The sequence below is a fragment of the Vicugna pacos genome, chromosome 8 (assembly GCF_048564905.1).
Source record: "Vicugna pacos chromosome 8, VicPac4, whole genome shotgun sequence".
In the NCBI taxonomy this organism is placed as follows: domain Eukaryota; kingdom Metazoa; phylum Chordata; class Mammalia; order Artiodactyla; family Camelidae; genus Vicugna; species Vicugna pacos.
In genome coordinates this window covers 54,952,818-54,968,357 of record NC_132994.1, presented here as the reverse complement: position 1 = coordinate 54,968,357, position 15,540 = coordinate 54,952,818, and the positions used below count along the sequence as shown (strand labels likewise).

Here is a 15,540-nt window from a genome sequence, read left to right as displayed (position 1 = left end):
TTAATACACGTATCAGTAGCAACCTATTCATCCATGTCAGCACACGTAGTTCTACCTTATTCTTTTAAATGACTCTTCTATAGTATAAACTTTCTTCTCTGGATAGCTGTCTACGTTTTACCAAGCAATGATGCAATGAATACCCTAAAAACATTTGATCTTAGATATGTCTGTTAAGTATTTGGTGGGGGAGGGTGGGTGCAGGCAGGGAGTCCTAGAACTGGAACTGCTGGATCAAGGAGTTAATTTAAAATCTTTATTGCCAAACTGCCTTCCAGAAAGGTACATAACAGTACTCTCACTTTAATCAATGTTGGATATTATCAATATTTTGAATGTTTGCCAAGCTAATAAGCAAGAAAAAAATGGGCTCTCATTTTAATTTGCATTTCTTTGTCATCAATGAGACAAAGTTTGACTAAGTATCTTTTTGAAGTGTATTAAACATTTGTTTTTCTATTTCTGTGAACTGCCTGTTGATATCCTCTGCCCACTTTTATGTTTGGTTGTCTTCTTAGTGATTTTTAAGCACACTTTATAAGTGCTGGATATTAAACCATTTGCTACATAGATTGCAAATATATCCTTCCAATATGTTTTCTGTCTTTTAGCTTTGCTATGGTGTGTTTTGCTATTTTAATTTTTGTATGTTGTCAAACTTTTTCTTTAGTTATTTCACATGACTTTCAAACGATGGGTAAGAACTTGCCAAGCCAAGAGCAGGGCAATCCAGGCACATAGACTAGCTTGAGCAAAGACAGAAATGAAAACCTGCATTATTTACATGGGGAGTTTGCGAGCACACTGGTATTGCTGGAGCACAAAGTTCATGACAACGTGGAGAGAAGCAATGCTCCAAGGGCTTAGCCCCACAGGACGTTGGCTGCCTGGTTAGTGAGCTTGAACTTTTCCTGTAGGCAATCCTATAGCAGAGAAAGGTTTTATACAGAAATTGATGTAATCAGATTGCATTTCAGATCAGCCTCCGGCAGCTGTGTTGAGGAGGATGGCTCCGAGGGCACCGAACTAGAAACAGACACATCATTTAGGAAGCTTCTGTGATCATCCAGAGAAAAACTAATAACGGCTTGAACCAGGGCAACAGTGGTTGGACTGAGGGGAAGAGACAGACTGGAGAAGTGTTTAGGGGGTAAGAGACTTTGTGACCTATTTGCTGTGTCTTGGAGTGGAGAGGTGCGAATAAGGGAGGGAACAAGGGTGGCATGTAGGACTTTACTTGAGTGCCTGGGTGGACAGTTCTGGCAACAAAAGAAAAAAGTACGTGCAGATGGAGCCCATTTAGTGAGCAAGATGAGTTTAGTTAAAAGAAATGAGGGTATTATGTACAAGCCAGAAACAGACTCACAGACATAGAAAACAAACTTATGGTTATCAAAGGGGAAAGGGGAAGGTAGGGATAAATTGGGAGTTTGAGGATTAACATATACACACTGCTACATGTGGAATGGATGGACAATGGGGACCTACTGTATAGCACAGGGAACTGTATTCAATATCTTGTAATAACCTGTAATGGAAAAATGAATCTGAAAAATATACATTTGTATCTGTATCTATGAAAATAACTGAATTACTTTGTTGTACACCTGAAATTAACACAACACTGTAAATCAACTACACTTAAATAAAATAAATCCCTTATGTGAAAAGAAAGAAAATGAGTGCAAAGGCTGTGGGAGACCCAAGTGGAGAAGGCAGGAGATTTGGGAATAGTCAGTGTAAAAGTGAAAAACATAAGTGGATTATCTCATTCAAGAAGAGGCCTGTTAAATAAGAAATTAATGAATTCATTCCTGGAAGAGCCAAATTATAGCTAAGATATACAGTTAAAACATGCCAAAGGCAGAAGGGACAGGGGACTCTCAGCCTGGGTCTCCCTGGGTCATATACCTTGGTAGGGTCACTCCAGACCCAGGGTCAGCTTCTTAGCTCTTTAGATGTGAAAACACAATTTTGTCAGTTCTCTCAGACTGATCAGGATCTAGTCACCAAAGAGTCCCACATCATTCCTATTTCTCAGTGGGCCAACTTCTGTTCATTCTAGGAAAAGGAGGCCACGTGGCAGAGCCATGGGCTTGGATTCAGTCATAGCAGATTTCAAATTCCAGCTCCATACTTCCTGACTTATTATGACTCCCAACAGCCTTCATTTCCTTGTCTGGAAAATGGGAGGGCTTCCTTGCAGGGACATTACCAAGATTAAAAGGGATAAGCTACAGAAAGCATCTCATGTAGTGCCCAGATCACAAATGGTGCTCAGTGACCTGAGTTCCCCTTTCCTGCATTCACTCTTCAGAGCTGTGCTGTCACTGCAGGTGGAAGAGGAACTTGGGGAGGCAGACAGGATGAAACCTAAGAATTCAGTAGCTAGGAGACAAATTCCGATTTCCTCAGAGAGAATGACTGGTTGTCCTCTAAAAGCCCAGAGGCTGCTTGGTTTGTGAATTACCAAGAATTCAAAAATCTTGTGCATTCCCTTCCAGCACAGAATCTGGCTCATTTCCCTCTAGTTTTCCAATCCCAGCTCCAGGGAACCCACTGATAAATGTTCACCCACCCTCCTTCAGATTGAGAGACTCTAAGGACCTGAGTTAAGCATATGAAGTTAGTGTTTCAAATATCTCTAACATCCCCAAAATAGAGGGAAAAGTAAATCAAGAGAGATGTTAGTTTTTAAATCACAAGTATTTGTTTCAAATGATTTTATTTTAAAAATCTCTTGCATTCTAAAAGAAAAATAATTTCATTTCATTGTAAATATGATCTGGGTTAGGTATTTTAAAAGGTCAATTATAAAGTCTGCTGATACAGAGAACATTCACTGTGAACCGGCTTTTACTGCACTGCACTTGGTCTGATAGTTCAGTTCTTATGGAGGGAAGCAATCCGAAACAGCTCTGTGAACCTACCTCATCATCCTGACAGTTCAAAGGGTATGTCTGAGCTCCTTGTTCCTTACAATGCACTCATGTGAAGCAGTGTCCTCTTTCTGGGGCCTCTCAAAAACAACTAGCATTGACTGGTATAAAAACTGAAAAGTTATACTTTCCCTGAGATCATGCATTCATTTAACAAATATTCATTAAACACCTTCTAGGTGTCAGGCATGGTGCTAGGGCCAAGCCTGGGACTAGGACGAAGTCTTTGCCCTCAAGCCTTATGTAGTCTTGTTTTTTGCATTTTGTAAGCACTCAATTTTTTCTGTACCAAGTGAACAGGAAATATGTAAATTAGAAAATATACATTTATTTTAATTTATTTATTTTTCTGATTACAAGTATGTTTTGCTCTTTAAAAATTCTCAAAAACTTGTTAAAAATTTGATGACAATTTTTGACATTTATAACACACTTTAATATTATATAAAAATATAAATGTTATGTAAAGTTATCTATTTCACTAATCTTTCCCTTTAATCTACTTTTCTTCACAGGTCATCAGCACCTAGAGATTTTTCAAGTCTTAGGGAGGTAGTCAGGAGGGTTTATAGCATTACTTAGGGCTTTCGTGACTTAGTTTCAAGGGTAATTTCTTGAAACCCTAGTAGGACTTAAGACTTTTTGGCCAGTGACCAGTTTTTTTTTTTGATATAATAGTAGAGAAATAAGAGGAGAGAAATATAGGGTCATGAATATAATACCTAAAAGTATTTGTTTAAATGTAAGAAACACATTAAGCCCTCACTCTCAGCATTCCATGTTCTTAAAGCATGACAGACACCAATCCTTGAGAGAATCTCATTCATTCTGTGTGTCAAGCATAGAGTAGCTGCTCAGTATGGCTGACTGACTCATGCTGACTTATTCAGCAGTTATTAGAACCCTGCTACTGAACCATAGATACCTCTATATTATACAGTATTATACTCATATAGATACTATATTAGAAAAAGCAACCTTGCTGGGGGTGTCATAAAATCATAAATGACCAAGGGATGCAGTTTATTGTGATTTTTATCAACAGCAGTGATTATATTTTACATCAAAAATGACAAATTAAAAATGAAATATATCACTATCATATAGTCTACAGACCTCTATATTTAATCCACTTTACAGTAGAGAGGTTATATTTTAATAGATACTATATGATATACCATAACATCAATTATTTCTTAGGTTTTTAAGAAATATGGCTTATGTACCAGGCTTAAATAGTGAGCCAAAGTCTTTATCAGCTGCCTCAAAACTGATTCCAGAATAAACTTACAATTTGAAATCTGAATATATATAAAAGCATAAAATCTCTGTTATCAATCATTTAATTCCTGTTAAGCAATGTTCTTCAGTCAATATCCTTTGCTTCTGAATGGAGTAGCTTATCTCAAGCAGGCATGGTAAGACAAACAGGATCATATATCTTTATCGTTTCATCCCAAGCACAGTCAGCCACCTAGAAAACAAAAAGGAAGCAAGAGGAAACATAACCTACAAACGTTCAAAACTGGCAGCAAAAGCCTAAGTCATTTAGGCTGCAAGTAGATCATCCACCAGCAAACATGTCTTTAAATAGGAAGAACAGAGAGGTACATTTTTGAAAAAAGGTCTTTTCTCCCTTTTCAAGATACATTTCGGGGATTGTTTCCAATTGATTGAAGTTGCCTATAAGGATTTCCCATCAGAGCTACATAATTCCCTATATCCTGAGATAAATGTTGAAAAGATACATTCCTGAACTGTGAACCAAGGCACTATACTAGCTATTTTGGGGATAAAAAAAAGGAGATGAAGTACAGTTCTTGCCTTCAAAGAATGTCTCATACAAAACCCAAAGTGGAAAGTGCTCTAATAGAGACTCCCAGGGGAGGGAATATTGGAATCCAACTGGGGCAGTGTCAGAAGACTTCGCAAATGCCGTGGCATTCATACTGGCCCTCTCTAGGGGCAGAAAGGGACATTCAAGTCTAAAAAGTCATATAAAACATGAAGGGAAGACAGTTCGTCATGCTTGGGAAAGGTGTGTTAAAAATTTGGTGAGTGTAGCAATGTCTCAGGGAGTAAGATTAATATATAAAATCAATTACATTTCTGTATATTAACAGGAAAAACTAAAAAATTAAAATGAAAAATTCATTTATAATAGCATCAAAATACAGAATACTTACTAGTACATTTAACAAAAAATGCAAAATGCATTTAACAAAATGCAAAAAGATACTAAAACATTACTGAGAGAAATTAAAGGCGCAAATAAATAGAAAATATACCATGTTCATGAGTTCAATACTGTTAAGAAGTTAAATCTCCCCCAATTTAGAAATAATTCATAATCCCAGCAGACTTTTTAATAAAAATGTACAAGGTGACTTTTAAAGTTTACATGGAAATGCAGAAGACCTAGAATAGCCAAAAGGATCTTGAAAAAGAATGACAAAGTTGTACTACTTACACTACCTGACTCAAGACTTATAAAACTACAGTAATCAAGACAATGTACTATTGGAGTAAGGCTATACAAGCAGATCAAAGGAACAGAACAGAGCTCAGGAACAGACCCCATACTTGGAAAACTGCTTTTCAACAAATGTACCAAAACAATCCAACAAATAATGCTAAAACTGGATGTCCATATGGAAAAAAATGAGCTCAGTCTCAATTTCACACCGTAAACAAAAGTTCATTTGCGATGGACAGACCATAGACCTAAATACAAAAGTTAAAGGTATAAACCTTTTAGAAGAAAACACAGGGAAATATATTCTCAATCTGAAGCTAAATAAAGATTTCTTAAACAGGGCACAGAAAGCCATAACCATAAAAATTAGATAACTTAGACTCAATCAAAAATAAAACTTTTGATCATCAAAAGATACTGCTTTAATATCTTATAGGTACCTATAATGAAAAAGAATATGAAAAGGAATATATGTATGTATATGTATGACTGAAACAGTATGCTGTACACCAGAAATTGACACAATATTGTAAACTGACTACACTTTAACAAGACACAGAGTGGGAGAAAACAGTCACAAAACGTACATCTGGCAAAGAACTTACATCCAGAATATATAAGTAACTATCATAACTTAATAATAAAAAGATAACCCAATTAAAAATGAGCAAAAGACTTTATTAACATTTAAAAATATATATGAATGACCAATAGGCACATGAAAAAATGTTCAACATCATTATCACTAGGCATCAAGGAAATGCTAATAAAAACAACAATGAGATACCACTACATACTCATGAGAATGGCTAATATTAAAGATAGACCATATCAGAAGAGAGGGTACAGCTCAAGTGGTAGAGTGCATACTCAGCACACATGAAGTCTTGGGTCCAATCTTCAGTATCTCCATTAAAAAGGAATTAAATAAGCCTAATCACCTACCACCACCCCCAGCCCCACCAAAAAGATAGACGATATCAAATGTTAGCAGGGATGAAGAGAAGCTATAGGTCTCATACCTTGCTGGTATAACCACCCTGGAAAACTGGCTGTTTCTTATAAAGTTAAACATACACCTAGTGATTCCAGTCCTAGAGGTTTTTCTAACATACATTAAAACATCCTTACAAAACAACATATACAAGGATGTACACAGCTACTTCATTCACAATAGCACAAAACTGGTAACAACCAAAATGTCCCTTGACAAAAGAAATTGTGGTAAATGCACAGAACAGAATGTTGCAAAGCAATACGAAGGTGGAAACTACTGATGGATGCGACACCATAGACGAATCTCACAGATAATAAGCGGAGGGAAAGAAGCCAGAAACAAAAGAGTACATACAGGAGATTCCATCATATGAGTTCTAAAACAGGCAGAACTAGCCTAAGGTAGACAAAAATATTAGGGCAATGATTTGCTTTGTCTTTTCAGCTAGTGGTAGGGGTGGGACTAGAGAGAGATTAAAAGGGGATAAAAGGGAAATTTGGAGGAAGATGCAAATGTTTCGTATTGTGATTGGATGTAGATTACACAAGTCTATCTGTTTGTCAAAAGCCTATAGCTAGGATTTGTACATTCAATATATGTAAATGATACCTAAAAATAGTCAGAATAATAATGACAGTAACAATCATAATAAATGAATGAGGAGTGGGATATGAGAAAAGGAATAAATAAAACAAGAGTGTTGATAATTGCTGAAGCTGCGTAATGGAAGTGCATTATCCTATTGTTTGTTTTTTTTACGTTTGAAAATTTCCACAATTAAAAAAAAGAAGAAATGTAGATGGTAACATGAAGGATGAAGTCCAAAAGAGAGATTTGACCAAAGTTATTTGCACTGTATTTATTTCCTGCCCTTTAATGGCTGCAAAGGCTGAAAGTTACACAAGGGAACTCATAGTCTTGGTCAATCTAATTACTTGGCTGTCACTATAGAATACAAGAACTGCTTAGATTAATCGGAACATATTAACTCCTTATCATTCATTAACAATATCTTAGATCAGAATTGAAGCTAGAGAAAGCATTAGAGACCTTTTAGTCAAACTTTCTTAATACCAGACTCTTCAAGATTTGGTTGCTACCCACTTTTTTGTTTCTCATTGCACGAAGCTCACACACTCAAATTCGGGGATCTTGTTCGTGCCTCTGTGCTCTTGTTTCTGTCGCTGATACCCTCCTCTGAACAACCTCTCTCTCCCTCCCCTTGCCTCTGTCCCTCACCTGTTCTGCCTGGAGAGGATACCTCTCTTTGGAAGAATCCTTTTAAGCAGCACCTCCTCTATGAAGTCACGCACAGTGCTGTCATACTCGGCTGTACTTATTTATTGACGTGCATGTCTTCTGCTCTTTGAGGGCGTGGACCATGTCTTGCTACAACATAACAATGACTCAATAAAGATTAGCTCAAAGAATGTATTTTACAGATTAAGATCACAGAGAATATCTTTTTCTCATGTTCACACTAAAGCAGCAGAGCTGGAACCGGAAGGTCAATCTGTTGAGTCTGTCCACTCAACATCAAAGGCCAATTGCATTCACTATCTGCCTAATCCTGCAGTTGTAAATTTTTATATCACGAGACACAAAGATCATTATAAGAATTTACCCGTCTCATCTATGTATGTTTTTTTCCAAGTGCTGGGCCTTGTCTGCATGTTAAGTGTCAACTATTATGGAAAAGAGAATCAGAGAAATGACACTTAGGCTTCTAATATAAGGGAACCGTAAATTATGTTTCTGAATCCTTATTAGCACTCTTCAATCCAGCTTCTCATTTACGCAGAACTTGCGATAACTAACAAATGTCAAGGCACTGAATCAGCAAATGTTCATAACTTTATACTAAATTAGTCGGTAATATGAGAAAGAATTGAAACTGCAATAATACAGAATTATGAATAGATGTTTCAAATTAATGCAAACGCTATTTCTCTACTAACTAATTAAATCCCATCTAGTGCTGTAAGTTTAAAAAACCTTACAATTAAAAAAATAATAATGAGGGAAGAAAAAAAGCACTTTACTAAACTAATAAAGATGCTCCAGATTCTTTAAGGTAGGCACTGTAGAGACTTCTCAGTAAAGGAAACATGACTGTGTGGTCCCCAGGGGGCCAGGGTTGAGGTGGGGGGGGCTCTCATTAATTATCATCACTACCCCAGTGGCCTTGGAGATACTACTTCCTACTTAGTTCTATGACTGAGGAAAACACGAGCCTATTTTTTTAAATGACCTATCTGAGGCCACCTATCTGAGGCCAGCCTGAAAGACATTGGAAAAAAAAGAAAGACTTTGCTAAAAAGAAGGGTTAACAAAAGAACCAAAAAATACGTAAGTAAAGCAAATGATATAAAAATAAATAATCTGCATTACAGGATGAGATCCACTCATTCTTTAGCTTGTCAAACACAGCAAGGAATCTCCCCAGCTCCCATCCTGCTTCTTCATGACAAAGCCATTTTTCCCTCCCATTCCCAGGAATGCATTCCTGGCCATGAAGACTCCTTCTAGGCCAGACTCAGGATAGAGAATGAGAAGATGAGAACAGGGTATCTCCTTTCTCATTTACTGAAGATCCTCCTTCTCCATTTCAGTCTCCAAGATGAGGACTCACTACTTTGCCCATCACTTTGCTGTCAGGAAAAACTGAAAGACTGCAATCAGCAAAACACTGATAGGTGTTCTTTCAGTGGAATGCTGGCATTGTCCTAAGGCCCCACCGGGTTACCTGATTCTATAGGGGTCTATGCCTTCCACTGTCTTTGACTGGATTATTTTACAACTCTGAAGTTATAGAAAACTGATAGTAATCAAATGATTCTCATCCATTAAAGTTGCAAGTGAAGGTCGTCCGGTGAAGATGCAGCTGATGCCTCGTCCTGTCCCCTAAGAGGTGATTCTAATCATTAAAAGTTATTGCCCTGTGGATATTGACCAGTTCTCACCTATTAGTAAATTCATTTCCATATTCAGCGATTGCCTATATGTGTCTGTTCTTTGGTTCATTTGAGCTAGTTGTAAAATCTTTCATGAGTTATGTAAAATTTTTGACACATGTTCATGTTATATTTGTACGAGAGCCATGATTGCTGTTTTGAAAATCATCCTTTAACATGGCCACAGAAAAGCCATTTCATTTAAAGAACAAACATGAAATAGGGAGAAGGGGCCAATAACTATACTAGAAAAAGAGGCTAAGAATAATTGCTAAAATTGGGTATGAATTGAGCTCTATCTACACCTTCTGGCAGCAAAGGTAGAAAAGGCAAACAATAATATAAGACATGCAAATATCATGATAAATTTACCAGCTCATCAAGAGAGAAAAGGTTTTTCCTGGCACCTGACTATTAGAGAAATATATAGTATAGCACCATTACAAAAATCATTCAATGCCAAAAGAGTGGGTTTACAAGAGATATTAAAGTCATTTTTCATATGGCTGTTCCTTTTTTAAATAAACATCTCAATCTCAAATAAGTCAAAAGCATACTATTAAACTGTAGTTTCCTGGTGGCATTTCTATGGGGCAGTGGTTCTCAAGCTTTGACGTGCATTAGAATCACATGGACGGCTTGTTAAGACACAGATGACTGGTCCCCATCATCACAGCACTGGTTCTCAAGGTGTGGTCCTGGGAGCAGTTTCATTGGTATCACCTAGGGCTGATCTATAGCCTGGGGTCTTTAAACCACAATCTACAGATGGGCTTCAGAAAGTCCATAAATGCAACATTTTGTGTGTATATACATTTCGGGGGAAGGGAAGTATTCTAGGCAGTCGATAAATAAGAATAAATGAAGACCAGAGAAAGACAAATACCATATGGTATCATTTATATGTGGAATCTAAAGAATACTATAAATGGATGTACATGCAAAATAGAAACAGACTCACAGATATAGAAAACAAATGTTACCAAAGAGGAGGGGAAGTGGGGGAGAGACAAATTTGGGGTGTGGAATTAATAGATACAAACTACTATATATATGATAGATAAGCAAGGATACACTGTATAGCACAAGGAATTTACTCATTATCTTGTAATAACCTATAATGGAATATAATCTGCAAAAATACTGAACCACTATGCTATACACCTGAAACTAACACAATAGTCTAAATCAACTATATACTTCAACAACAAAAAAAGAATAAATGAAGAACTAAGAGCTTTAGCTTTAAGGCAACTAAATTTCATTTTAAGTCCTCTGATGAAATTCTTAATCTTTTGAGACAGGCTTTTTCCTGACTCCTGTCTGACTCTTGTCTAAGGTTTCTTGAAGGCTAGCTGCCAAGGCCTATCTTGTTTGACCCTCTCCCCTTATGGTGAGTGTGCATGTGGACACCACAGGGCAGGAGCCTCCAGGTCCTACATCTTCTGTCCAAGGATATTTAAGTGGAAAATTTATTTCTTATCCTGCAAGCCCCCATTTGTAGTACATTTCACCCCTTTGTCCTCTAAATTTTCTTTAATCTGAGATCAAAGCGTAAACTTTATTAAATCAAAATGAAAATTATCAACATTACAGAAAAAATGGTTTGCCAAAATGTTTTATATTTCTTTGCTTAATGTAAAATTTGAAGAGAGGATCAATCTTTTCCATTGTTATTTTTAAAAGCTGCTATCTTCTAGGATAGTGAAAAATACCTAATAGGGTAAGATTCCATATAACTTCTGTTTTTAGTTATTTCAACTTCACTTTTAATAGCACAATATTTCTAAGTTTTAAGAATTAGCACACTAATTAGAAATATGAATTTCTTGCTATTGCCCTAATGCTTCAGTTTCTTTAAAACATCTAATGAAGCATTCCTGAAAAATTGAATAGAAATTTATTATCTGTCAATATAGCCTATTAATTTCTGAATACAGCTATAACACATACATCATGACATCATCATATATGGAATGCTTGAGGGCAGCTGTATTAAACAAATATTTTACCATTTCCTATGTGCAAAGTATGGGGCTAGAGTCTACAGCAGACCCAAGGATATTTAAGAAACATCTAGTCAATAAGGAGTTTATAATAAAAATTAATCATTGGTGGCTCAAATAAGACTTGATCCTTAATAATAATGATCCTATAAATGCAAATTTTGGAAAAGGAAACATTATAATGAAAATACCAGACTTTCAATACATGTATAGTTTAGAAAATGAATTTATATTCCTTAATTTTATCAATTTTCTCCATTGTATTAAAATGTTTACGTATGCCACCAATAAGGTAATTTACTTCAAATGATTTAATATGGCTGTTAATATAACAAGAATTGCTATGGACCCATTAAGAGATTTACTTTATTGACAAGTTTTCCATATTTCCTATTTATCATTATACTCCGTTCTCTCAATTTTATGGACAATTGCTTTTGCTCTTTGGAAACTTGTTCAATCCACTATAATTATCTTTATGATATATGACCTCTTTGGCAAAAATGTACCAGAGAAATAGACTGAAGAATGTAGAGAGAATGAAAGAAATCACTAAGTCAACTCTATTTTGAAAAAGCAGCCTATTTATTATGTTGCAGTGTATTAAAATTATGGGCTAAAGAAAACACATCTTATTTACTCAACCAGCTTCCCAAAGGAAGAAACTACAGAGAAGAACCTGGTTTATTATGTTAATCACTATGGAGTTTAAGTAGAAATAAGGAAACTGTTGACTAATATACTAAAAAAAAAAAGTCCTTTCATTCATTCCTGCCCTCATTCATTCACTCAACATTCACTTAGTATATATATGTACTGAGTAGTTTCCATTAATTCACTATCTAACTCCTGGCACATGGTTGGCACTCAAATATTTACTGAAGCAGGAAAAAAAGGGGGTTGAGGGGAAGGAGAGAAGGAAGATAAGACGTTGTCTTGGACTTGGAAAGGCAGAAATACTCTGCATAAGCAGAAGTGGAGGAGAGCAAAGGAAACAGTGGCAAATGATGACAAATAATAAAATGTAATTGGTATGTAATAGCAAGATTACCTAGGACAGTGAGAAATAAAATTAGAAAACAACACAGATTATATTGAATCTTGGTAGCAAGATTAACAGTTCAGACTCCACCCTGGAGGTAATGAGCTGCTTCTTGAAAGGTTTCTGACATGACATGATGAAGATGACAATGTAACTGTGCTGACTTGCAAATTAAAACTTGTATATATATAACTAGTATGGCAGAAAGTTAATGGTCAGAGTAGTCAAAGGGCAATCACAGGAGTGGCTGACCATGTGTTACAAAATGAAGAAGACTTGTTAGGAGGCAAATGTAATATTCTTATTAGATTGGAAAGGCCTAAAAAAATGGCAGCCATAAGGGAAAAAAAATGTATTCTGTTACAAGAACATGGTATGTCTGTTCATTTATTCCAGTCTTTTTCTTAAAGGTCTCTTAGTAAAGGTATATAATTTTCTTCATCTAGAGTCTTGCACATTTTCAAATTTTTATTCTTTTATGTTCCACACATACACACAGTTGTTGTCATGTAAAAATAATTTTTTCCATTTTATTTTCTAACTGTTGATTACTGGTATCTACACAGTATTCATTTTTGCATATTTTTACCAATCTTATTTTTAGTAGGTTTGAAGTGAATGCTTTTGGATTATAACATTTAACAACTGTATGAAGTACAGATAAAGATAAAATTTTCTACCTTTTAAAAATATTAAATTCCATTTTGTTTTCTCCTATTACTAATTGGCTACAATTTTTAGAACCATGTTGATTAACAGCAGTAATGGTGGTAAATCTTATATTATTCCTGCCTTTAATGGGGCCACTGGTATATTTCAGGTCAAGGACTAAGAAAATCAGATTTGCATTATGGAAAGCTCTCCCCATAAGCAGTGCTGAGAATCAGTGGAATGATGGAAAGAGATCAGACACCAGTTCAGAGATTACTGTAGTAATCCAAGGCAGAGATACTAATAAATGCTTATCTAAGGCAGTGGAGCTAGAAGGGCATGGTCCACATTTTAGAGATACTGGTGAGGAAAAATTCAAAAACTTGATGTCATTTGAATTTAGGGGTGCCAAGAGAAACAAGAGAACCAGGATGATTTCCCAGTCTTTATTCTGGCTCCATCATGCAATCAATTGGCCAGGTTAAGAATTCTGAAGGAAAAGTACTACAATATCTATTGTGACTACACAGTAAAGGCAATTGGATAAATGGGTCAAGCATCACTAGCATATAATTAAATGACAGCTTCAAGGTGCATATAAGAGGACTAAGACTTGGATATTGGAGAATACCTGCTTTCAGAAGGATGGTAAGGAAGAAACTGGCAAAGGAAATAAAGTTATTTAGCAAAGAGGTAAGGAGCAACTGGTTAGCATGGAGAGCATTAAAGCAACAGGAGGGGAAGATTTTTCTCTAAAAAAACCAAAATTATATAGCTCAAAAAAAAGTCTGAGAAAAGGTTAACTTGGTTTTCAGGAGCTTTTACTGGTGAAATTTTGGGGTTTAACTTCAACTGAATGATGAAAGAGAGACAGATATGGGGGCTTAAAAGAGAGTGTTGACTTTGAGAAACTAAACGCAACAGGTAAACTACTAATTCTTGATGTCTAATGATAGAAGAGAAACCAAATTTGCTGATAGGACGGTAAAACAGTGGGGTCAAGTGAGTTTTGAAAATAGAGAAAAGAACTGATTGAAGATCTTATGAAAACAAAAACCAAACCAAAATAAACAAACAAACAAACAAACAAAAAACGCCTGTGGATTACTGGGGAAGCAAAGATCTGGATGAAGCCAGTGAGAAAATTAGGAACTCACTGGAAAGAGGGTGGAGGGTAGAGACAGGACATAAATATTCTGAGATGACAGGGCTGGAAGAAGGTATTCATTCTTGTCTATTTTTACAATTAAGGAGGAGGTAAGAAAAAATGTCCAGAGTGTTTATGATCCTGTAGAAGGGTGAAGAAAGACATTGTGGAGAATGGTCTAGAAAATCAAAAAGACTTCAGAGGTAAGTTGAGTAGGACCAAGAGCCTAAACGAAGCTTTTTTTGAAAAAGTAATTTGTCGTGTGTCAGGTCAGTATTTTTGCTTGTTTTTTAAAGAAGCAATGCTCTATAGTCTAGAGAGAGAAAAATGAGCAAGAGAGTGGCTGACTGATTCAGGAACAGGAGCCCAGAGGCAGCAAAGGCCAAGGTATCAACAGTTCTGGAAACTCTCACTTCAAGGGCTGTCCATGCAGTGCAGGGGGCAGTGGACACAGGAGACACCAAGATCCTACAGAGCTGGAACTGGGGAAGGGTTTACAGCTAGGGGAAAAACAAGCACCAGTTATACAATTTTAAACTAAAAATTATGCAATTACAAGAGCATCCAAAAGGAAACAACAGGGACTAATGCCTGAGGACACTGGATGCCTCTGGCACATGTTCTTTTCAACTCTAACGCTAGTCTGTGACAGATGCAGAAAATACCACCTCAGATTAAAGGTGAACAGGATGGATATTCTAACTACCAATAATGCTAGTCATCTTCTAAAATCTGATTTTCTAACCTCATACTGAAAATTCAAAAATTTTATCCACTGTCAACCTTTAAGCCTGATATCTAAGATTGTGGGAACAGAAATTTGAATCAAAACATGAGCTGAATTTTTTAATGATACTCTATTTTTTGTTGTTGTTTCTTTATTATTTTATTTTTTAAAATTGAGATAGAACTGACATATAACATTAGCTTCAAGTATACAATATAATGATTCAATATATATAGAGAGAACTTGTATTGTTTTTACTAAAATATCAATAAAGCCAAAGATACTTTAAAAAACACACCTACAGATCTAGTTTAAATCAGAACCAAAGCTAAGCATCTTCCACTGAGACAAAATGAAAATACACAAAATTTCTTCCACCCTATTTTAAGGAAAAATCTTCATAGTATCTACATGTTCCTATCATGAATAGAAAATTCATTCATTAAAGATTATGTTTACCAAGTATTTGGGAGTCCCAGAAGGTAAATTCATATATGTGGTATAACCACAACTGTGAAAAATATGTACACAAAATGACTGGAACAGTAGTTACCTGGGAAAGAGAGAGGGATAAGACTTGGGAGGAAGCTGGAGTGGGCTT

General features: G+C 35.9%; 1 protein-coding gene across 1 annotated transcript in view; it reads right to left on the bottom strand.

Annotated features, from left to right (window-relative positions):
* Nucleotides 1-3,247: 3,247 nt before the first annotated feature.
* PEX7 (peroxisomal biogenesis factor 7) overlaps nt 3,248-15,540 on the bottom strand; it is a 73,052-nt gene continuing 60,759 nt past the window's right edge. Inside the window, exon 10 of the mRNA XM_072965911.1 lies at nt 3,248-4,413. Within this exon, the coding sequence (XP_072822012.1) occupies nt 4,345-4,413 (69 nt within the window). The 3' untranslated portion in view covers nt 3,248-4,344. The remainder of the gene's footprint in view (nt 4,414-15,540) is intronic.